Source organism: Schistocerca nitens, chromosome 4 (assembly GCF_023898315.1).
Source record: "Schistocerca nitens isolate TAMUIC-IGC-003100 chromosome 4, iqSchNite1.1, whole genome shotgun sequence".
Lineage (NCBI taxonomy): Eukaryota > Metazoa > Arthropoda > Insecta > Orthoptera > Acrididae > Schistocerca > Schistocerca nitens.
The window spans coordinates 947,281,848-947,308,248 of NC_064617.1; the positions used below are offsets into that span (position 1 = coordinate 947,281,848).

The following is a 26,401-nucleotide window of genomic DNA, read 5'->3' on the forward strand; positions in this document are numbered from 1 at the left end:
CTCCTTCCCTCTTTCCTGATGAAACAACCGTTGGTTGCGAAAGCTTGAATTTTGTGTGTTTGTGTGTCTATCAACCTGCCAGCGCTTTCGTTTGGTAAGTCACATCATCTTTGTTTTTAGATATATTTTTCCCACGTGGAATGTTTCCCTCTATTATATTCATAATGTTTACTATGACACACAAGAATTACTGAGCAAAAAATCAAATTACTTGACCTGCAAGATATCTGTAAAGCACTTGCTGCCTGCATCCACTTTCATCAGCTGCACATGTCAGGTGTCAGATGTCTGAGTACATTTTTGGTACAAATTTTATAGAGATCAGTTCATGGTTACAGTTAGGCCTATCTAACTAATTAAAGTGATCTGTGTGAAAAGACCAGACTGTACTATGAAAAGGTAAGGCTCAGTGGAGCTGATGTATAAGAGAAAGTTACTAATGCTAGTGATGAAATTAAGCAATGGAATCTCCAGTTTGGAATATCAACAATATAAGAAAAAAGATAGATTGCTACTCACCATAAAGATGACACACTGAGTTGCAGACAACCAATACGAAATGACTGTAGTCCTTTAGTTGTGGCTGTCTCGAACTCAACATGTCAGCTTTATGGTGAGTAACAAGCCATCTTTTTCCTTACATTGTCAATGATACTGATGTCTCTTTATCATAGAATTCTCCATCATTTTGTCTTCTAATGTTGCTGTTCTCTGTTAAATTCACCTACTGTTATTTGTATTTTCTAATTCAATCAACAGGCATCTACTAATATTGTCTGGCCTATCTTTACGAAATTGTCCAAAAGATATAAATGATTGTATTAATAATAGCTCTGTCTTATTACATTTCTTTATGGAAAACAAAAGAGCAGTTGTACTGCAGAGGTCACTATGTGAGCTCACTGCATCAACTGCTCTGAATAATTTTGTTGAATTTTATAGGTCAGGGTTCCATTACACATAGGATGTGGCCACACAGGTAACAGGAGCTGTGTGAAGTGCACTGAATGGTTTTTTTTTTGGAGAGTCTTGGAAAAGTACAAACAAGGGCACACTTCTCAAAGGGTGCAGGTCAAACATAGAGAACCAGATCTCCAAGCTCTACCAGGAGGCATTGAAGTAGAAATCTTTGACATACAAAATTCAGTTGTAGTCTGTGGAGACTTCAATTTCCCCTCAATACATTAGAAAATATTTGTGTTTAAAGTTGGTTGTAGGCATAAACCATTGTCTGAAATTGTAGTAGTGGAAAAATTATTGAGCAAGGAGCTGACACTTAGTGTAAATGGTTGCAATAACATATTAGACCTCTTAACACAATTTTGAACAAATAGTGTGTGTGTGTCATTTTTATCCACTTATTTTTCTCCCCCTTAGTTTGCTTCTTTTGCTCTGTTTATTCCATACCATTTGTTTTATTGTCTCCACTTGCTGTCTTTTGTTGTTCTTCCTCCTTTAACCAACTTCTCTTTTCACTATCACTCTTCAGTCATCACTGAACTGACATAGGCCTGTTATCTCTGAATTCTTACTTTTGGCATGCTTTTGTTCAACTCTGGCTTACTTCATATTAAGTATGTGGGTCCCACTTGACATGAGTGACCTGGCTACCTTTCACCCTCCCTCCTCAAGCTTTGCCAGCAATTCCTTTTTTTCTGCCTTCAAGGACACCCAAGTTCTGAAAGTTAGGAGTATTGTTGGTACTCAGTTATCAGCTCTACTGAGAGGTGAACCACCTGAAGGTCAGCACTGGCCAACTCGTCTGCCTCTTTATGAATGTAACAGAAAATGTAGTGCTGTATTCTGAGTAAATTACGTAATAGCAGTCTGGAAGCAGACTGCTCAACAACATTCAAAACCAATAAGACTCAACCAGACAAGAACGCACAACAGTCCCAAATACAATGGCTACTCATAATTCTTACAAAATTGCTTGAATTTTGCAGGTTTCTACAATATCAAAAGCAAAATTCCATGCAGTACTACTTCAAAAAAGAAAAAGGGCTTACAAAATGAAATGAATGGCATGATGTTGTTGTCTATCCAAGATATTAGGAACTACATTTGATTAATTCAGTGTAGTTTCAGTTGTGAAGATATTTCCAAAATTTGTGTATTTGAGTAAATGAAAATCCTGAAATGATACACACAAAAAAATGTATATTTCTCAAAGACTGTTGTTTGGTATAAATGAACTTGTTAGTGCGACACTAAATGTTGTATAGCTCAAATTATGAGACACTAGTTTCTTCATTACTGTGTATCTAAAAGGGACAGTTTAAGTACAAAAACGAATGAATTATTATAACCTGAAACTAAAGACCAATAATAGAATTTACAAAGTGATGAGAGTCATACACACCACAGCACTAAAAAATCAGATGAACTTGGTTAATGTCAATTGTATAGTATGTCATCCTTTATGGAACACAAAATTACGGGGCCACAAATCTCACAAAATTAAGAATATCGTAGCTAAATCCAGGATGGAATAATAGCAATATTATGAAAAGAATAGTTGCTACTCACGATATAGCGGAGATGTTGAGTTACAGGTAGGCACAACAAAAAGACTGTCAAACATTTTTCAAACAAATCTGGAAAATGTTTGACAGTCATTTTGTTGTGCCTATCTGCGACTCAGCATCTCCACTATATGATGAGTAGCAACTATCCTTTTCATAATATTGTTAAAATATCATTTCTGTACTTTCCAATCTGTTATATTGTTTCACTTGTCATAACAAAAGTAGTAATGATACAATGTGCATCAATTGTATACACTCACAACACTAACTGCAATTAAAAAAGAACTAACTCCTTTTAATACACATAAACTATCATCAAAGATATCATCATTGTTAAATATACTACTTGCCAAGCAGCAGTAGGAGGACGAAACACAAAAGTTATGGAAACTTCATAACCTCTTTTATATGTCTTGTTCTGCCGCCATTGTTTTCTTTTTTTATCTACACAACTGTATCATATTTTGAAAAACTGATCACTTCGTTGGTATATTAAACATACCTCTGTATTTCATAGCTGGCTCACTCTGTGCATCAGTGCTAACACTCATTCTTCTCTTTCTTCCAGCAATGGGACCAACTGATGACGCTGCAACACTCTTGGTCTCGCCATCCTCATCACCTGAAAAAAAGAATTATATGAGAACATTAATTACAAAACTAGCAATATTACTTTCCTCCAACACACACAGTGATATTACACTGATTGTTTTCTAAGATTAAACATTTACTTCCTTTGGTACTGATATGATAGTTCACTGTAACACATTTATTAACCACCTGTGTGTTCTTCAATGCATTATACTGACAGTCTCTGAAATTATGATTCTTGTGAACCATTGAATGGTTTGCTCACTTCAGCTGTGCTACCACTGAGGCTATGTGGGTAACTTGGATAGTGTGTAGCCAGAGGACATATTGGTTTGCTTTCAAGTGATGACATTCGCCTTAGTTCTATTAAATGGGGTACTGAAACAGCTAAACGGGATTATTTCCTGCTGAAAATACAATTGTAAAAATACTGTCCAGTGAACACATACTTCAAAGTGAACAACAAATCTCATGACCATATGGATGGGATGGTGACAAGCAGACATCTATGTTCGTTGATTGCAGCTTCATGGAAAAATTTGAAGCACATGTACTGGGATGTAAGCAACCAAAACTTCAAGTATGTGATTTTGTTACCTGAACTACACACTCATCTTGTCAAGATCTGACAAAGGAGCTCAGACATTTCAGGAAAATTTGGAGGGAGGGAGGGAGGGAGGGAGTGGCAGTAAAAAAACAGTTATTACTTATGACACACAAAAAAAGGAAATCACAAACTACTAATGTTGCACGATCTGTAAGTTACAAAATAAAGTTACAAAAGTGCACTGATCGAGAGAAGCCGAGCTTGTTTTGTTCATTAGTGAAAACTAGAATCTTCTACATTGTGGAGGCTAGGTTGCCCCTACTTTTCTTGATTTCCGAAGAGCCTTTCAAAGTGTTCAGTTACATCACCAAGCAAACAAATATGTGCTTACTGAGTATTGCAACAGGTATGCAACGGAAATGAAGACTTCCTAGCAAGAAAGAACCCAATACATCTTTCTTAAAAGGGCAAGAGTCAGAAGTAAATGTAGTGTCCAACATACATCGAGGAAGTGTAATGGGATTGTTACTGTTTATACTATGTATAAATGAAATAAATGAAAGGGTAGATAACATCTGCAGCTGTTTAAGGCTGTCCACAGATAATTCAGTTGCTGCAAAACGTAGGACGATTTGCATAAGGTCAGCACACAGTACAAAGACTAGCAGCTCACATTCAACACAAATACACATAGTGGGCATAAATGGATACAATGATACAATATCTTTTAAACGTCTGAGTTAAAACAACATATCTTCATGTTTTATCGAGAGTGCACTTCAACAGCTAGTCATGCACAACTTTAATAGTAACTGCTATCTACTTCTGTCTCGGGTTCTTCGGCCGACGTTCATCTAATGATTTTTCTGACGTTTCGCCAGCACGAGTGGCTGGCATTGTCAAAGCTTCACCCTCCATTGCCGGTGGTGAACTGGAGGCGAGCTCGCGGCCGCAGACTATATGTACCTGGCGCGCCAACGTCCGAGGGCTTCTCCGCGGTCATTTCCGGTGCGGTTCTCCTCTTGCTACCTGCGACGGTCGTTCGCTGCAGTACGGGAAGCCAGGATCCGTTTACCTTAAGGCTTTCCTCTTTCTTGTTGAAACTGTTCGCGTGTTTTTGTATTTCTACAGCTTCTCTGAACAAGCGCGTGTGATAGTGCTTCTCTACAGCCAGAACTTCCGTGTCGGCGAATTTTATTACGTGGTCGGTCTCATTCAGTGCATGCTCTGCCACGGCCGATTTCTCCACCTGCCCCAACCTGCAATGTCGCTTATGCTCTTTGATCCTGGTGTTAATGGATCGTCCAGTCATTCCGACATAAACTTTTCCGCATGTGCAAGGTATACGGTATATTCCCGACATTGCAAGTGGGTCTCTTTTCTCCTTCGCCGATCTAAGACACTCTTTGATCTTCCTTGTCGGTTTGAAAATCGTCTTTACGCCGTGTTTGCGCAATATACGGCCGATTCTGTCCGTCACTCTGGGAATGTATGGCAGAAAGGCCGTACCCGACATTTCTTTTTCTGGTTCCTTACTTCGCCGAGTGTTTAGCTCTGTTACACTTCTAATGTAATTTGTGGAGTACCCATTGCTCCTCAGAACAGTTTCCAGGTGTTGCATTTCTCGTTTGAGGTGTTGAGGCTCACATATTCGTCCTGCTCTCGTTACGAGCATACTAATCATGCCTCTTTTCTATGCGTAAATACGCATAGAAACAGCCAGGATACTGCGCCGAGCAAAACCACCAGCTTGCAACCTGAAGAAAGAAGAGGTAGAAGCCATTAAGAATCTCAACGCCGACAAGGGTATATTGGTACTGCCTGCCGATAAGGGGAATGCGACTGTCGTAATGAAGACCGAAGATTATGAGCAAAAGATCCGAGACCTATTAGATCCGACGACGTACCGAAAACTAAGCGCAGATCCGACGCAGCGTATCACTCGGAATACGAATCGATTAATCAAGGTGTCTTCTCTGCCGGCGGACATACAGAGAAACCTGCGCAACACAGAAGCCCTACCACCTCGGCTGTATGGATTACCCAAGATCCATAAGAACAACGTTCCACTGAGACCGATCGTTAGCGCTCATGGCTCACCAACGTATAAACTGGCGAAACACTTGGCCTCTCTGCTCCAGCCACACGTGGGAAAGACCGACACATACATTAAGGACTCAGGACATTTCATTGAGAAGCTGAAGAAACTGAAACTTGCGCCAAACGACATCCTGGTCAGTTTTGATGTTGTTTCGTTATTTACGAAAGTGCCACTCAGCGACGCTCTGGAGCACATCGGTTCCATGTTCCTGCAAGACATCAAAAAGCTCTTCCATGCATGTCTCACCACGAGCTATTTCACGTGGAATGGCGATTTCTACGAACAGCTGGAAGGCGTCGCCATGGGTAGTCCTCTCAGTCCAGTGGTGGCCAACTTCTTCATGGAACAATTTGAAGCACAGGCACTGGACTCGGCGACTTGCAAACCTAAGGTGTGGTACAGGTACGTCGATGATACTTTCGTGGTGTGGAGCCATGGTGAAGAACAGCTCGGTGAATTCCTGAGACACTTGAACAGCCTCCATGCCAACATAACATTTACCATGGAGGTAGAAAAGGACAGGAAACTGCCATTTCTAGATGTGCTGGTCACAAGGGACGGCGAAAACCTGGGACACAGCGTGTATCAAAAACCGACACACAGGGACCGATACCTGCACAAACTGTCAAACCACCACCCGAGCCAGAAAAGAGGCATGATTAGTACGCTCGTAACGAGAGCAGGACGAATATGTGAGCCTCAACACCTCAAACGAGAAATGCAACACCTGGAAACTGTTCTGAGGAGCAATGGGTACTCCACAAATTACATTAGAAGTGTAACAGAGCTAAACACTCGGCGAAGTAAGGAACCAGAAAAAGAAATGTCGGGTACGGCCTTTCTGCCATACATTCCCAGAGTGACGGACAGAATCGGCCGTATATTGCACAAACACGGCGTAAAGACGATTTTCAAACCGACAAGGAAGATCAAAGAGTGTCTTAGATCGGCAAAGGAGAAAAGAGACCCACTTGCAATGTCGGGAATATACCGTATACCTTGCACATGCGGAAAAGTTTATGTCGGAATGACTGGACGATCCATTAACACCAGGATCAAAGAGCATAAGCGACATTGCAGGTTGGGGCAGGTGGAGAAATCGGCCGTGGCAGAGCATGCACTGAATGAGACCGACCACGTAATAAAATTCGCCGACACGGAAGTTCTGGCTGTAGAGAAGCACTATCACATGCGCTTGTTCAGAGAAGCTGTAGAAATACAAAAACACGCGAACAGTTTCAACAAGAAAGAGGAAAGCCTTAAGGTAAACGGATCCTGGCTTCCCGTACTGCAGCGAACGACCGTCGCAGGTAGCAAGAGGAGAACCGCACCGGAAATGACCGCGGAGAAGCCCTCGGACGTTGGCGCGCCAGGTACATATAGTCTGCGGCCGCGAGCTCGCCTCCAGTTCACCACCGGCAATGGAGGGTGAAGCTTTGACAATGCCAGCCACTCGTGCTGGCGAAACGTCAGAAAAATCATTAGATGAACGTCGGCTGAAGAACCCGAGACAGAAGCCAATAGGCAGTTTGTCAACAAGTGGCCACGAAAGCCTAAACAATTTTGAACTGCTATCTAGTTTGTTAATGAGCAACCTCTTGCCATGTCTACATATCTATATCCACATGATTACTATGCAATTGGATCACCCCATGTCAGGTGGTCTACAGGTTCCCAAATGACCATCATACATTTTGTTGAAATTTTTCCATGAACATCACGCGTGTTCCCTCCAGTGAACATTTGTAAAGTCTCACATCAAGACATATCATCTCCAGTAATATTTTCTTGAAAGAAACAGAACTAGGTCATCTTGTACAATGTTTTGAGCTCTCCTAAGTGAAATAATAATAAAAAATTGTGAGCTATTTGCATATGGATAATTTGAAGTTGCCAGAAAAAACAAAACCCCAGAAGAATGTAGGAGTTTAGCTATTTATAACTCCGGAAGTAATTGCAGTATACATCCGAATCCTTGTACGTAATAACTCAGCAATACAAAATTTTAGAGTAGAAAATTTAATATCCCTATTGCTTTCCAATAGTTACAAGTTCAGAGCAAAGTTGATGATTATTCTAAAAATGCCAAAAATCACTATTTTTGTCCACTTTTACAAAAAATGTCTTCTGCCAACTCTCTTCCACAATTTTCATTAGAGACCCTGTCTAAACATCTTAAAAATTATATTTTGATTTGCAATGCGAGCATATAAGCACTACAAAGATAATGACAAGGCGGAGGTGCATTGAAGATGAGTCCATATTCTGCTGGTATTCAAATTAAATCTGACATTTTTTATTATGTTCTAAAATTGTTTAATACACTTTGGAGAAGGCAATACCAAAAGTCTTGATGAGTAGGGAGTGAGAGAACGTCCAAATAATTCGAAAAATTTCATAAAATGGGTGTCTTTTGTCACGACTCATAGTGACATAATTCAGTCAGTTTTTCTCCTATAACTACAGCATCAAACTTCACAATTTAACTGTGATTTACAAAGGTAGTTGAGGTAACAGAAATAAAATTGCTGCATAAAAGCTGCAGCACACATTGTATATAAACAGCCGGCAGGTTTTACACCACTGTCACATCAGGTGAACTTTGGTGAAGTACACAGCAGTTTCCCGAAATTTTTTAGAATGGATTTATGTTATAGAGAATTTTTAGTATGTATTTTACTGTGTAATGCTACTGCGTGCTAGTATAATTCTGATTTAAAATATGGTGTACTTTGTGGTTTATGTGGAACATTAGTATACACATGAAAAATTATATAAATGTATTTGTATGGTTCATGATGGCTTAACCACTGCTGGTTCCTTTTAAAGTGAGGAATCAGTATCCCCATCACCATAGGGGCCATGTTGTGCAACAGCAGCCACTGCTTCTCGTGGATTTGCCCAACACAGTCCTCACCTACTACACTGGGGGAACATTTTCTATCATTGAGATTTCAAGAAAGGGCACAGCAATGCAAATAACCATGCTTCTGTTTGAGGAAAGCAATAAGGTGTTCCTTGTCCAAAGGGTGAGTAAGCCAGCAACAGAAAATTGGCCATCAATTGAACAGAAACACATGATAAAGTCACCAAGCTGCAGTTTTTTTTTTCTTTTTTTTCCCAGCATTGGCTCAGCTGTATGTGTATTCTCTGTGGCACTCTTGAGGCAGTGGGGACCCTGCAAAAACTTCAGTCTGGTTGCAGCAAACACGTTACTCCTTAGCAGCTCAAGGCTAAGTGATATTAAACTTGAACCTACTAGGCTTGCGATGAGCTTTCGAGAGGCAGTTCGTTGTCGCTGACATCATCCACTCAATTATATTCCTAGGTTTTCTGTCCTCCTATGAACTCATACCTGATATGCAGCATAGTTGTGACTGGGTTCAATTAACTTCATTAAGAACCAGCCCACTAATTTAGTGCAGTGGTCTGATTGTGAAATTTGTTACAGGACTGCCTCCCCTCTTGCTCCTCTGAGCAGAACTTCCATTGGTTATGCGACCGGTGGGTGTGATGGACCCCCACCAAAGCTGGTCCTCCCACATTCTTTCTACCACAGAGCCTTAGTCTGGACAAACTTAGGATTGCAAAGGGAGAATTCCATGTTATGGTTCAAGCAAGCACAGCCCAGCACTAAATGCTCTGAAGATTCCCGACCACTGCCTGTTATAACGTCTTTCCAGTCGTACATTTCTTTTCACACTGGATCTTGTCAAGGTCTACAATCAGATGCTAGTGGTGCCAGAGGATATACACAAAACCGTTAACGCAACACTATTGGACTGTTGGAATTGCCCTACATGTCATATGGGCTGCGTAACACTGCAGTCATTCCACAGGTTTCTTGATGAAGTGCCAAAGGGCCTAGACTTCTGTTTTGCCCACATCTAAAACATTATGGCGGCATTATTTTCACCAGAAGAACACAACTGTCATCTTGAAGACTTTTTCCACCACTTCACCAACTATGGAACGTGTGGCAAAGTCCATGCAAGAACTCGAACATGCTGCAATGGCATAGTGATGCGGAATATGTGGTGATGAGTAATGTGGATAGGTACAGCCATGGCCAGAATGTGGCTTTGTCACAGTACTCTTGACACTTCTTGCAGCAGGTCCTCGAGTTTTACACCATTCTTCTGTGCCACTGTCATCAATTGAAATTTATGGTCTTAAGATATGGCACAAATTCTGGACAGAACACCACCAACCACATTTTTGGCACCACTGATGTACCGAATTTCGGTCATGAACTGGGCAATGAAATTTAGATGGTTCATTTGGACTGGTGGATAGTTGTTCTGGGGTTGTGAAAATGTGAATTTCAGAAGGCAACAGTCATAAATATGGTGAAGACAAAGTCTTTGACCAAAACCCTGAAATAATTTATGACTTCATAGGTAGCCAGGAGCTCTGTATAGAATGATGGCCAAGAACACTTTTTCTGCTGATCTTTTGGTGAAAAAGATAAGGGCTCCCAAGACTCCATTGACATGCTGCCACAGAACTGCACCCACAGAATGGGCTGCCAGATCTGAAAAGATCAGTAAGGGGACTTTAGCAATAGGGTGTGTGAGCAATGCGTGCCATGTCAGTCTCACTTGGTATGCTTCAAACCTATAGATACTTATTTGATGTCAGAAGTGTGGCAACATGCACTATGGGGCACAACATGCACTATGGGACACATAGGACTGCAGGGAGTGATATACTTTTATCATGACGAGGTATGGTTGCGGGTTTCGCCCTAACATAGGGACAAGTTACTCTCTCAGGATGGCAACCAATCCCAGAGGTAGACATGTGGAACCAGCACAGATATCTTGAAACTAATAAAGCTCACTTTACTAGTTTTGATGAGGCATTTGGCAGGTTCAGTAATATTCCATACTTGGTGGAGCAGTGGAAAAAGTTTAAAAGATGACATTCATGTTCTTCTGGTGGAGATTACGCTACCAGAACATTGTATAAGTAACAAAACAGAAGTCTAGAGCCTTTAGCACTTCATTAATAAACCTGCAGAATATGTGTACTGTCTTACACACCACACCTGGTTGCAGAAAATGGCTCTGAGCACTATGGGACTTAACATCTATGGTCATCAGTCCCCTAGAACTTAGAACTACTTAAACCTAACTAACCTAAGGACATCACACAACACCCAGCCATCACGAGGCAGAGAAAATCCCTGACCCCGCCGGGAATCAAACCTGGTTGCAGAACTCATGGATTCATAACAGACACATTGCCAGCCACTACTTCACTGACCCATCCCCAACAGTTCAGCCACTGCACAAGCAAACACCAATCAGCACCATGCCAGACACTAGGAAAAGAGGCTAAACTACGATGACATGATAGGATGACAAATGTGATTCCACCTAGGCCCATGGGTGATTACATAACCTGGTTTTATTCACACACTCCATGCAAGATGATAGAGTTTTGTGATGGGTGGCACTTCCAAGGCTATCAGTAGTTCTAAAGGAATGTTGTCTACCGTATTTACTCGAATCTAAACCGCACTCGAATCTAAGCCGCACCTGAAAAATGAGGCTCGAAATAAAGGAAAAAAAAATTCCCGAATCTAAGCTGCACCTGAAATTTGAGACTCGAAATTCAAGGGGAGAGAAAAGTTTTAGGCAGCACCTTCAAATCGAAACAAAGTTCGTCCATTGTAATATAAGACACAATTTAGGTCGAATGAATGACGATACAGCTACAGTAGTTTGGTTCGAGTCGTAAGCTTAGCAGTTAAGCTTTACCAGGTAGCCATTGCTATGCGTCAGGCGCTCCGTCCGTATTTATACAGGTACCCTTCCTTTTTCACGTGCTTCGTCTGGTTTGAATTGATTGCTTATTCTGCTTTGATCTGATAAGTGCTGTTTTTTTTTGTTATAGTTGTTTACGTCACTATAAGCTAAAAATGCATTACTGTACTGTGTCATGCATTGTTTGTCGCATTCTGACAGTGCGTGTTTACGGCCTGTCGCCGCTCGCGGCATGGCTTGCTTTTGCGCACGCTACCGCCACTTACAATAAAAATAAAAAAAAAGAGAGGAATCGTCTCATCAGCGAAACAATGGCAAGAGACTGCTATTTGTTGTTACTTACACTACTGCTTTCTTTGATAATGATCAACAAGAACCAAATAATAGACTGCCTATGATAGAACATGTTCTGAACGAGAGTTAGGCGAAAATTTTTCTTCATTTGAAAATCTTTGCGTCCGCTTCTTTAGTACATCAAATTCTGCACAGAAATTAGAGTCATCTTAGATTTAAAAATCTAGTCAGTTGCCTTGCTTCATTTCTGACTGTATCACTATTAGGCATAAGAATAATACCAATATAAACATGACACATTACGTATATTCTTCCGCGTTTGCTGTTGTCTCGCTCTAGTTTCGTAGTTTATTAGGCAGACAGGATTTAAATGAGATAGCAGCAAACACGAAAGAATGCATGGCAAAATGTTTATATTAGTATTATTCTTATGGTGAAGAGAATACTGCATGTGATTCACATTTCATCAGGTTCCTATTAGCAACCATATCTTCCCACAGGTAGGAAAAAATTCAGAAAGTAGTTTTGGCCATTATTGCTACATTCGAAGATGAACAATACGGAATTTGTATTTACTTCGTTGGATAATGTATGAAAATGCAGTGGTCGAAACTCGGGGCAGAGAAAAAAAAGCTCATCTTCCACTTTTTTTTTTTTAATTTATTTACTGACGCAGAGGTTTTGGCACCAGTATTTATCTTTGTGCCTACAAAGCATGCCTGTGTAGCGCTACATATATTCGACGGCAGAAGTTAGTTGTGGCGGCACCTACCAACATTTCTCAGAACTTCCGCTTGCTTTGCACTTGATTCTAAGCTGCAGGCGGTTTTTTGGATTACGAAAACCGGAAAAAAAGTGCGGCTTAGATTCAAGTAAATACGGTACTCCTGGTGCCTTGTCTCGACTTAGATCTTTCAATGCTCTGTCAAATTCTTCATGCGGCATCGTATCTCCCATCTCATCTTCCTTTTCCATAACACTGCCCTCAAGTACATCTCCCTTGCATAGACCCTCTATATACTCCCTCCACCTTTCTGATTTCCCTTCTTTGCTTAGGACTGATTTTCAGTCTGAGTTCTTGATATTGATACAGGTTGTTCTCTTTTCCGCAAAGGTCTCCCTAATTTTCCTGTAGATGGCATCTATCTTTCCCCTTATGATATGTGCTTCTAAATCCTTACATTTGTCCTCTAACCATTCCTGCTTAGCCATTTTGCATTTTCTGTTGATGTCATTTTTTAGCCATTTGTATTACCTTTTGCCTTCATCATTTAATTTTTTATATATTTTCTCTTTTCTTCAATGAAATTCAATACCTCTTCTGTTGCCCACGGATTTCTGCAAGCTCTCTTCTTTTTACATATTTGATCCTCTGCTGCCTTCCCCATTTCGTTTCTCAAAGCTATACATTCTTCTTCTACCGTATTCGTTTCCCCTGTTCTTGTCAGTCATTCCGTAATGCTTCCTCTGAAACTCTCTACAACCTCTGGTTATTTAAGTTTATCCAGGTCCCATCTCCTTAAATTACTACAGGTAATCAGATCCATTTCCTTTGTGGCATAGTATGGCCATTTCCTGAAAAACCCTTCTTGTTCACAACAAAATCAACATCTTCAGTTTTAATCTACAGTTCATACCCAATAAATTGTGGTCAGAGTCCACATCTGCCCCTGGAAATGTCTTAGAAGTTGAAATCTGGTTTCTAAGTCTCTGTCCTGCCATTATATAGTCAATTTGAATGAAACCTTTCGGTGTCTTCAGGTCTCTTCAACATATACAACCTCCTGTCACAATTCTTAAAACAAGAGTTAGCTATGATTAAATTATGCCCTGTGCAAAATTCTACCAGGCAGCTTCCTCTTTCATTCCTTTCCCCCAGTACATATTCACCTACTATTTTTACTTCCCTTCCTTTTCCTAGTATCAAATTCCAGTCCCCCATGACTATTAAATTTTTTTCTCCCTTAACTATCTGAACAATTCCTTCTATCTCATCACACATTTCTTCAATCTCTATCTGTTGGGCTAGCTGGCAAATAAACTTGTACAATATTTAATGTAATATTTTGCAGAAATCTCTCTCAGGTGCTGAAATGCATATAGCAATTTGTTCATAGTTTAATGGCAGCAAATTCATTATAAACCAATTTTCAACAGGCATGAATATGTCAAAACAAAACACTGCCTGTAGGTGTGCACACGAAGTGGGGAGTGTGCATGTGCGCTCACATGTGTGTGGGCATGTGTGCAATTAACTTCAAGTCTGTATGATGTTAGCTGTGATGAGCACCATCAGTTTTTCTTGAAACAACACTGCGATAGTCTGCCATATGGCATAAAGAGTAATAAGCATCACTTACAAGAAAATTATTAAAATTAATAAAACTGTAACTCACCACTCTCTGAGTCACTCAAGTGAAGCTTCTTAAATTTATTTGAAGACTCATTTTCATCATCACTGTCCTCTGTAATTATTAGCCTCCCATCAGAAGCAACCTTGAAATCTGATGCCTTCTTCCTCTTGATTTCTTTTGAGACTACAGAACGTGGATTTGTTGCTGAAATTGTAGGAAAATAATGATTTATCCTTTTTCATTAGCTAAGACAATATAAACAAATATATTAACTCAACTGAATAAATCTGCAATGATTAGGAACTAAATAGGCATTGTTGCAAAATGCTGCTTATGTGTATCAAAATTTTGAACTTTTTTCCACTAGAGTACCTGTAATTCTCTTTGCAGCTGATGTATCAGTAAAATCAATGAATGACTCCTCATCCTCTTTGATCCATGTGCCTGGCTGTTTCTTCCTTTTAGAAACAACTTTGCTTTTTTCAGAATGCTCTTCAAAGTCAGAGTCATCTGACTCTGCAAGAATTTCTTCAATACTGTAAAATATGAATAAATTGAACAAAGTTATAAAAGTGCCTTAGTAGTCAATGAAGTGCGAATTTGCTTAAAGTCATCTTAGAAAATGAAACCATTTTATGATAAAATTCAGAAATAGTTATTTTTTAATTTCCAAGAAGACAATGGACTTTAGTTGCACTTTGAAAAGATTTAAATGAAATGTAGAACTGATCAACGTAGACATGTTTTCTTCCATTTTACTGCAATATGAAAAAACAAGAGCAGCTGCAGCCCTTAATGGCTACATATGATGGACATTATACAGTTGTTGAAAAGTTATTTCTATAACAAATGAGCAATACCCTTAATTTAATTGTATATTCTGTATATTATCTCAACAGCCCAGTGTCGGTTAGACCGTCAGTGAGAGAGCACTTCGATTTCCTGCTGCTAATAAGGCGAGTACACCGTTCGCTTGTAGGGTAAACATAGTCATGTGTAGGGACTGCGGTTGTTGTGAGCGGACGCAAGGAGAATTGGCCACTCTTCGGGGGCAGGTGGAGGCTTTGTCTGTTAGGCTCATCGAGCTCGAGGCGCAGGCGTCGGCTCGTAGTGGCGTTGGGGCAACTGTGGTGAGACCTATGCCTACTTCGGTGGCCTTGGAATCGCATGGAACCCCTGATGTCGCTGCGTCTTCCGGCAGTGAGCATCTTACCGGTCAGCCATCACTCCAGGGTGAATGGCGGACAGTGGTGGGCTCGCGCGTGCCTGGCCGAAAGGCGAAGGTGGGATCTGGCCGCGTGGCAGCTGCCTTACCCCTTTCCAACAGGTACGGGGTACTTCCTAGTGGTGATGACATCGTTTCCGAGCCACCACAGGATGCCTCGCCTGTTGGGCCAGTGGCCGATTCTCCGGCAAGGTCCCGACAGTCACAGAGGGCGGGCCTATTAGTTATAGGGAGCTCCAACGTTAGGCGGGTTATGGAGCCCCTTAGGAAAATAGCGGGTAGGTCGGGGAAGAATGCCAGTGTGCACTCGGTGTGCTTGCCGGGGGGTCTCGTCCGTAATGTGGAGGAGGCCCTTCCGGCAGCTATTGAACGCACTGGGTGTGACCGGCTGCAGATAGTAGCACATGTCGGAACGAATGACGCCTGCCGCTTGGGTTCTGAGGCCATCCTTGGTTCCTTTCGGCGACTGGCTGATTTGGTGAAGACAACCAGCATCGCACGCGGAGTGCAAGCTGAGCTTAATATCTGCAGCATAGTGCCCAGAGTCGATCGCGGTCCTCTGGTTTGGAGCCGTGTGGAGGGTCTAAACCAGAGGCTCAGACGACTCTGCGACTATAATGGTTGCAAATTCATCGACCTCCGTTATTGGGTGGAGAACTGTAGGGCCCCCCTAGACAGGTCAGGCGTGCACTACACACCGGAAGCAGCTACTAGGGTAGCAGAGTACGTGTGGCGTGCACACGGGGGTTTTTTAGGTTAGAGGGACCCCCCCTTGGGCGAAACGATAAAATACCTGACGGCTTACCAGAGAGGACATCATCATCGTTGATAAAGAACGTCCGTCCTCAGAGACCAAAAACAGGAAAAGTCAACGTAATATTGGTAAACTGCAGGAGTATCCAGGGCAAGGTTCCTGAATTAGTATCTCTTATTGAAGGAAATAGTGCGCATATAGTATTAGGAACGGAAAGTTGGTTAAAACCGGAAGTGAACAGTAACGAAATCCTAGACACAGAATGGAATATATACCGCAAGGATAGGATAAACGCCAATGGTGGAGGAGTATTTATAGCAGTAAAGAATTCAATAATATCCAGTGAAGTTATTAGCGAATGCGAATGTGAAATAATCTGGGTTAAGTTAAGTATCAAAGGTGGGTCAGATATGATAGTCGGATGCTTCTATAGACCACCTGCATCAGCAACCGTAGTAGTTGAGCGCCTCAGAGAGAACCTGCAGAACGTCGTGAAGAAGTTTCGTGATCATACTATTGTAATAGGGGGAGACTTCAATCTACCAGGTATAGAATGGGATAGTCACACAATCAGAACTGGAGCCAGGGACAGAGACTCTTGTGACATTATCCTGACTGCCTTGTCCGAGAATTACTTCGAGCAGATAGTTAGAGAACCAACTTGTGAAGCTAACGTTTTAGACCTCATAGCAACAAATAGACCGGAACTTTTCGACTCCGTGAATGTAGAAGAGGGTATCAGTGATCATAAGTCAGTGGTTGCATCAATGACTACAAGTGTAATAAGAAATGCCAAGAAAGGAAGGAAAATATATTTGCTTAACAAGAGTGATAGGGCACAAATCGCAGAATATCTGAGTGACCACCATAAAACGTTCATTTCTGAGGAAGAGGATGTGGAACAAAAATGGAAAAAATTCAGAAACATCGTCCAGTACGCCTTAGATAAGTTCGTACCGACTAAGGTCCAAAGCGAGGGGAAAGATCCACCGTGGTATAACAATCATGTACGAAAGGTACTACGGAAACAAAGAAAGCTTCATCATAGGTTTAAGAGTAGTCGAATCATAGCTGATAAGGAAAAGCTGAACGAAGCGAAAAAGAGCGTAAAGAGAGCAATGAGAGAAGCATTCAACGAATTCGAACATAAAACATTGGCAAACAATCTAAACAAGAACCCTAAAAAGTTTTGGTCATATGTAAAATCGGTAAGCGGATCTAAATCCCCTATTCAGTCACTCGTTGACCACGATGGCACCGAAACAGAGGACGACCGAAGAAAGGCAGAAATACTGAATTCAGTGTTCCGAAACTGTTTCACTGCGGAAAATCGTAACACGGTCCCTGACTTCAGCCGTCGCACGGACGCCAAAATGGAAAATATTGAAATAAACGATATCGGAATTGAAAAACAACTGCTATCACTTAGTAGCGGAAAAGCATCCGGACCAGACGAGATACCCGTAAGATTCTACAGTGATTATGCTAAAGAACTTGCCCCCTTTCTATCAGCAATTTATCGTAGATCTCTGGAAGAACGTAAAGTACCTAGCGACTGGAAGAAAGCGCAGGTCGTTCCCATTTTCAAGAAGGGTCATAAATCAGATGCGAATAATTATAGGCCTATTTCGCTTACGTCAATCTGTTGTAGAATAATGGAACATGTTTTATGTTCTCGTATTATGACGTTCTTAGATGATACAAATCTCCTTCATCATAACCAACATGGATTCCGCAAACAGAGATCATGTGAAACTCAGCTCGCCCTATTTGTCCAAGAAATTCACAGTGCCGTAGACACTGGCGAGCAGATTGATGCCGTATTCCTGGACTTCAGGAAGGCATTTGATACGGTTCCGCACTTACGTTTAGTGAAAAAAAATACGAGCTTACGGAATATCGGACCAGGTTTGTGATTGGATTCAGGATTTCCTAGAAGAAAGAACACAACATGTCATTCTTAACGGTTCAAAATCTGCAGATGTAGAGGTAATTTCGGGAGTACCGCAAGGAAGCGTGATAGGACCTTTATTGTTTACAATATACATAAATGACTTAGTTGACAACATCGGTAGCTCCGTGAGGCTATTTGCAGATGACACGGTTGTCTACAAGAAAGTAGCAACATCAGAAGACTCGTACGTACTCCAGGAAGACCTGCAGAGGATTAATGAATGGTGCGACAGCTGGCAGCTTTCCCTAAACGTAGATAAATGTAATATAATGCGCATACATAGGGGCAGAAATCCATTCCAGTACGATTATGCCATAGGTGGTAAATCATTGGAAGCGGTAACGACCGTAAAATACTTAGGAGTTACTATCCGGAGCGATCTGAAGTGGAATGATCACATAAAACAAATAGTGGGAAAAGCAGGCGCCAGGTTGAGATTCATAGGAAGAATTCTAAGAAAATGTGACTCATCGACGAAAGAAGTAGCTTACAAAACGCTTGTTCGTCCGATTCTTGAGTATTGCTCATCAGTATGGGACCCTTACCAGGTTGGATTAATAGAAGAGATAGACATGATCCAGCGAAAAGCAGCGCGATTCGTCATGGGGACATTTAGTCAGCGCGAGAGCGTTACGGAGATGCTGAACAAGCTCCAATGGCGGACACTTCAAGAAAGGCGTTACGCAATACGGAGAGGTTTATTATCGAAATTACGAGAGAGCACATTCCGGGAAGAGATGGGCAACATATTACTACCGCCCACATATATCTCGCGTAATGATCACAACGAAAAGATCCGAGAAATTAGAGCAAATACGGAGACTTACAAGCAGTCGTTCTTCCCACGCACAATTCGTGAATGGAACAGGGAAGGGGGGATCAGATAGTGGTACAATAAGTACCCTCCGCCACACACCGTAAGGTGGCTCGCGGAGTATAGATGTAGATGTAGATGTAGAAATAAACACTGATGAAAACAAAGTCATCATGTGTTGTATGCTTCTTAATTGGATCAGTTCAATATTTCACATTACAAAAAGTTGTTTATCAGTTACTGACAAGTTAAGATAGCAGACAACAATGTGCTTAGTGCATCTATGCCTATGAAAGTAGGAATGACACATGAGGTACAAACTGCTTGAAAGTTCTACTTAATTGAGTCTGAAGCTTCTGCATCCTGACAGGAGGAAAAAATTTGCTTTGCCATGTATCAACAGTGTGTGATAAAAGCCCTTGAGTTGAACCATAGTGACAGCTGGGTGTCATGTTCAACATTGTAAAATTAGCTAACTACAAATAGGCACAATTTAAGATGCAGAGCAAGTTTGTCATGCCAGAATTAAATTACAATACAACAACTCATCATATGCTACACGGATGATGCTGCTACACTGGTGTCTGAAGATAATTGGATTGACTGTCACTCTGATTAAATGGGCACATTCACAATTCATTGATTTCCTGCTAACAGACTGGTGGTCACCTTTTTGCTCAAGAGAAGCTGTCTTTAGTAGGGTTTCATCAACATTATTTGTTCTGAGATAGTCCTGTGTAGTTCTAATCAAGCCTGTGTACTGCAGCCTACAGGAGCAGTATTTCTGGGTACTGCAGAAACCTTATTATTTATTGACTAACAGATGAACTAAACATAGTGCTTCTGCTAGCTAAAGTTGGCAGTCACTGAATAGTGTTAAACATTGACCGAGATCAGATTTATCTTCATTCGTGTTGAATGTCTTTGGAATGTGCATATAGCACATGCAAAATACTTGAAGTATTTAGTGCAGGCGATATCAAACAATGCAAAATCCAGGATGTAATAGTGACAATATTATGAAAAGGATAGTTGTTACTCACCATATAACAGAGATGCTGAGCCACAGATAGACACAACATTCGTCAGAATAGATAAAACACACACACACACACACACACACACACACACACACAGATGCAGTTCATACACATAAACACAGCCTCTGGCGCCAAGGCGTTTGCGTGAATGTTGTCTATTCTGATGAAGCTGAAAGCTTTGTCTGACAGTCTTTTTGTTGTGCCTGTCTGCAACTCAGCACCTCCAACACTTGTGATAGAGTTTCAATTCCATTTTGATACAGCAACTAGATACAATTAATATACAAATATTAATTATCTGTTCACCAAGAATAACTATTTTGTAGCCTACATGTGAATAGGAAGTGAAGAGCAAGTGAGAGATGGTGTCACTAGCCACTTGAAGAACTTGGCAGCAAATATGCACAGTAACACATACGGTGAAGATTTTAATATATTAACAGCTCTTATATGAAAGTACTATCTCTTTTCAGTAACTTTTTTCAGATCCATTTCCTTTGTGGCACAGTATGGCCATTTCCTGAAAACCCCTTCTTGTTCACAACAAAATCAACATCTTTAGTTTTATGGAAAGTTCACAACACTTTATTTTAAAAACAATGTAAACATGCTGCTTCACACAAATGTTTTATATTTTTCCAAAGCTTCTTCCACAGTTATTTTGTGGCTATTTATCCTCAAACTCAATAATTTGCAATCTCTTAACATGTAAATTTTTAATTCTAATAAAGGATACTTCATTTTAGTTTCTTTAAAAAATTAATATCATTTTTATAAAAAACTGAACACACAATTTTAAGTCAATGTTACTGGTATAGAAGGCATTGCTCTACCCATATGATGTAAGCCAAGACTACTTGTACTCTGCAAACAACAGCCACAGTTAGAATCAGGCCATGTATGCCCTAAAAGTTGTATAACAACATATTGTCAAAAGCTGTAAAAGTCTATGTCAAAAGCTTTAAAAGTCTACATGACTCAACTTAGATGGTATGCTACCAAATTTTGTCAATACTATTTTCACAGTGTGGTTTTAATCTATATCTTTTAAGTACTGATTTTTGGATGATTGCCTGTTATTTCTTTAGTACTGAAGATAGCTATTCAACAGCTGAAATTAAGATACACAGTCAAAAACTACTGATTGGATTTGTGACTGACTGCTGAATCCCTTTTCCTTTTTATAAACATATTCTACAATCATTGCACACAATGGTTCCAAATGGGATCAAATATGGTTATAATTCATTTTGTTATACCACTTAGAAGCAATTCTATGACCAATCATGCATCCTGCAACAAGGCTATATTAAGTCTAACAACTGGGATGAAGCTACTAGTAATAAAAAGATTAACACTAACAATACTCTAAAATCCTGCACAAATGGCATCATGTAACACTTTAAGCTGTTGTACAATTTATACTTTATTGTGCGACTGTTCTTGGTCAAAGACTATTATCCAGTCCAGATTTTTGTTAACAGCAAAAGTTACATAATGCAAAAAATATAGTATTTATAAATATTGTTTAATCATTCAAAGGTAAATGCACTGACACTATCTATAAATATTATATTTCTGGCAATGTGGTATTTTAATGTATGTATTTAACTCTCAACATTAACAAAAATCTGTCCTGGATAACAGTCTTTAACCAAAAATGTTTGCAGAATAAAGAATAAATTAAACAGCTTATGGTTTTATACATTATGTCATTTTTACAATTTATTAAAGCTGTGGAAAAAAAACCTCTAAAACTCAGGGCCGCTGTGAATGCTATCACAACAGTGGCATTTCAATGTAACATAATTACACATGGAATAGTAGTAACAGTTTTTGCTCCTTAAGGGGCTCCGGAAAGGCTCAAAATCATGAAAAGTTCAATTTTTACTTTTTTGCGTTTTCTGATTCTGCAGACTGTTACCTTTTAATAGATATATAATTTATTCAATTCCGAAGACTACAACTATTTTTAAATTTTTTTTGAAATGTGTTCTACATGGGCGTGACCCACTGTGGCGCTGTTAAACTGCTGTCAAATGGTGTTATTATTAACATCCGTGTTCATCAGGTACATTTTAGTGATGTGAGATAAAGAATAAAACCTATTTTCAGAGACTTAGCAGCACCTGAACTGTTGAAAAAGTGTATTCACGGAAAAACTCAAAACCCCAATGAAAGTGTAAATAGTGTTATATGGTTGAGAATCCCCAAGACTGTATTTGTTGGAATAGAAACACTTCACTTTGGTGTGTATGATGCTGTTGCGACTTTCAATGATGGCAACATTGTAAGGTGCAAGGTATTTAGAAATATGGGAATGAATATAGGTTCTAACATGGTACGAGCGATGCTTGATTTAGACAAGGAACGCCTTCGGGCTGCAGACAGGGCTGTAAAGAGTCTAGAAATACAAGCAAGAGTAAACAGGAGGAGGAACAAGAGGAAGCTGGAGGAGGAGTTTGCAGAGGATGAAGATAATCCATCCTATGGACCTCGAATGCACTAAAAAGTTAATCCAATCTTTGTCGCTCGATTCCCAAAACTTTTATTTTCTCATACTAATTACATGTTTTCTAAGGATCTTCCAAACATATTTGTTTCAAACTTTCAGTAAATGTTACACAGTACCTTCTGCATAATTTAACACAGCCTTTTTCCAAAAAACTGTATATTTTTGAATATATAAATAAAAAATTGCAACAAAATGTTGTGAATTTTCATTACAATTGAAAAAATATCATCTTTAATAACTGAACTAAAATTTTGTAAAATCCCTGTGTTAAGTTGTAGCCCATATTCCAATAAATAATCTGTAAAAAGTTCAACTTCCTACCTCAAATACTTTGTGAGGAAAGATGTAATTTATAAGCGTTATTTTAACATTGCAAGTATAGGGCGTTCCAGAGCCCCTTAAGCTGCATGCAATAAATGTTGAGATCGATGAACTGACTGGTATCTTTTTCCTGGTTAGTAATAACACTTACTTGACAAGAAATGCTTGAAGAAAATTTATTTACCTCTGTTCTTGAGTTGCAATAATGACCTTAGGACTTTATTTCATGAAGAATAGTTAAGCTGAATGTGTAAGGGTAAGCAGTGTTTAACTGAAGCTTAAGTTAAAACTCTTATCATAAATCAAAGACAAGATGGGGCAACCGTTATTGGGGCAATAAATAGTTTGAATTTGTCTTCGCCTTTTAAGCTGGGGTGGTGCAAAAGGGAAGAAATCAAAAACAAGATGAAGAATGAGAATGTAAAAAACTCTTCTTCACCTACAATAAATTTATATTTCCAATCCAGGAGGAAAAGTTACACACCTCTTTGGTTGTCCTTTTATTTTGAACTGTTCATCCTCATCATCATCATCAGAAGACCCAACCTCACTTTTCTCTTTATCACGCTTCTTCTTTGACTCAACTTTTCGTATATTCTTTAATCGCTTGTGCATGACAGTATCCGAGCTTGGTATCATATTTGCTATTGTGTCATAATCATATTTCCGGACAAATCTGCTAAGTATGTTCCGTGTCTTCAGTCTAAAATGTCGTTTGCAATCTTCTGTCATGCCAACAAAACTTTTTACCTGGAACAGAAGTCATGCTATCATATTTGGCAGAAGAGAGAATGTATGGCAAAATACAAAAGAAGCACTACCATGAAGTTCATAGACTTACAATTGTGGGCACAGCTGGTGTGACAATACTTGGTGGGAAGGAAGTTACAAACATCTTGATGTAACTGAGACAAGAAACGACAATTTCACGAGTGGAGGACAGCAGTAGAAGACAAACATTGTCCAACATTTGCTCAACCAAATCAACCGGAATTATATCTGCAACATGTAATGTTATAAGAACTTTCAAATACTTCTGACAGACGTCTAAATACTTATACATAAGGGTGATATAACAACTCACCTTTCAAGTGATGGATAACTTTAGTGAGAGCCAACAAAGATGCAGATGCCATTCTTGGTTGCCCTGCTAGGCCCACCATCAACAGTCCCATGTAGTCTCGAAGCACATCAACATCTGGCTTGTGTGCCCATCTCTGCAAACCACAGTCTTTACATTAAGCATTATAGTAACAGCATGAAACAGAGATGGAAGGTATATCACTTCCAACTACTTCATGAAACAAAACCAAGTGATAGAAATGATCATTTAAAGCAATAAAAAGTCTAATAAACATAAGCACTAAAATATTTACATTAAGAGTTATGAGCACTTGTTCAGCAGAAAAGACATGTTTCACAGTAGCAAAGATGAATGAGTAACTCATAGCTCCTAAAGTCTGTGTTTTGGAGGCCACATTTAGTAGAATTTTTTGCTTCGAATGATCATTCCTGTCACACCACTGAATACTGACATCCCTTGGGACACCTTGTATAAGCCAATGCAGTGTCCTGTGCATAGTGGAGAGAAATGAAACCACAATAAAGACGAAGTACACAGAAATCAATTTCCTGAACACAGTTCTCATTAATGGGACATCTTATCATGAGAAAATTTTACGCAGTTATATTTATAGATAAGAAACACATTTTGCACCTTCAACCAACAATACATGTAATATCACACATACATCTTTAAAAATGTGGATAGATCATCATAGGAGTGTGGCAAAATATCTTACAATAAAAGCGAAACACATTCTCTGAATCAAAATTCAGAAGAACAAAACTAATATTAAGATAACATTAACAATTTCTGAGAAACATAATGATTGTGTACCAATGATGTTTGCTTGTCAAAAATTAACACCATGAGAAGTGCCTGAACATTAAAATAATCAATTATGTTTACCACACTGCTATAGGAAAAGAAGTAAGCCTAAAAAGAAGTCTAATGTGGGAGTTCAACATTACACATTAAATAGAAGAGTGCCCAACTTTTTCATGGACCACTAACATCTAACAACACTGCTGATACTACTTACCAGAGGAGAAAGAAGTATTATAAACACTTAAGCATGTAGCTAAATATTACTGTGACTGCAGAAAATGAGAAAGGCTGACAGGCATAATATCCTATCATGCAAGTTAAGATGGTGTTCCACAATACAGAACATACATTTATAACTCCCACATACATCTTAGGGCTCTACAACCAGTCATAAGAAATCATACGTTTCACATGTCTAAATTTAACTGGATGGATAAAAAATCTACTCACCAAGTGGCAGCAGAACACAAATATGGTCAGGGGAGATTTATTACACAGGACAAGAAGGAAAGACTGGGTCTTTCCTTCTCATCCCGTGCAGTAAGTCTCCCCTGACCCACGGTTCTGGGTGACTTTCTCAAAATCTACCCCTTTTCCTAGACCTCTCCAGTTCTTTTCAAAAATGGCTCTGAGCACTATGGGACTCAACTGCTGTGGTCATAAGTCCCCTAGAACTTAGAACTACTTAAACTTAACTAACCTAAGGACAGCACACAACACCCAGCCATCACGAGGCAGAGAAAATCCCTGACCCCGCCGGGAATCGAACCCGGGAACCCGGGCTCCAGTTCTTTTCCTTCCCCTTCAACCCTTCTGCCTGAAGGAGGAGCCACTGGCTCCAAAAGCTTGCTTGATTACAGCCTTCTTGTACATGTGAGTTCTGCTGCCACTTGGTGAGTAGATTTTCTATCCATCCAATTAAATTATTTTGTCAAAAATTGATTGTTTTCATTGTTATACTCAAATGTCTGTTATTTTCACTTTATAAATTTAGCAGACATGGACATTGTGTGAGCTTACTTGTTCATTTATAGTTACAATATTCTGTGGACACAAGAAACATTTTGAGATAACAATTTATGAGTCACAAAGATTCGGATTACACACCTGACGAACATCACATTGGTCATAACCCTGTAGCTGATGTAGGTGCAGTCTATTCTCTCTTGTCACAAGTGCATCCTATCCTATCAGAGGCTGGAATACTTGTAAAAGCAGTTATGTACATACAGCACCCCTGCAGTAACTTCTGTGCAGCCTTTTTGTGGATGTGACCACCAACAAACACCTGAATTAATGCCCCCCTACAAATTGTGGCCAAAAGCAAACCTGACCATTCAGTGGCAGAGTTTGCCATCGAGCACAACATGCTTGACTTCAACACTGCTTCGCCCATCCTGTGCCATCTGAATCCCCCCACCACCAGCACTTCCTCTTCCTTTCAATACCCAGAGTACCATCTTCTATGAACTGTACAGGTGAGAACTATCCTTACACACATCCTCCTCTGCTAGCCTCAGTTACACACAAACCTCCAGCTCTGTCTCCGTGCCTCCCACTTCATCTCATTTATTTTATCTCCTATTGTTCTCTCTTCCAGCTTCCCCTTCCTCAGTTCTCTCTCTCTCCCCCTGATCCAAGCACAACTCAGTGATCCACTTCATTGTGCCACATGCAATGTTCCCTGCCTGCACCATGGTG

The 26,401-nt window shown here is 40.0% G+C and overlaps 1 protein-coding gene across 1 annotated transcript in view; it reads right to left on the reverse strand.

Annotated features, from left to right (window-relative positions):
• Nucleotides 1-26,401, reverse strand: part of LOC126253626 (RRP12-like protein) — a 161,412-nt gene that overhangs the window by 7,820 nt on the left and 127,191 nt on the right. Inside the window, exons 16-21 of the mRNA XM_049955103.1 lie at nucleotides 23,894-24,026; nucleotides 23,651-23,808; nucleotides 23,294-23,559; nucleotides 14,559-14,722; nucleotides 14,229-14,390; nucleotides 3,031-3,150 (exon numbers count right to left, since the gene is read on the reverse strand). Of these exons, the coding sequence (XP_049811060.1) occupies nucleotides 3,031-3,150; nucleotides 14,229-14,390; nucleotides 14,559-14,722; nucleotides 23,294-23,559; nucleotides 23,651-23,808; nucleotides 23,894-24,026 (1,003 nt within the window). The remainder of the gene's footprint in view (nucleotides 1-3,030; nucleotides 3,151-14,228; nucleotides 14,391-14,558; nucleotides 14,723-23,293; nucleotides 23,560-23,650; nucleotides 23,809-23,893; nucleotides 24,027-26,401) is intronic.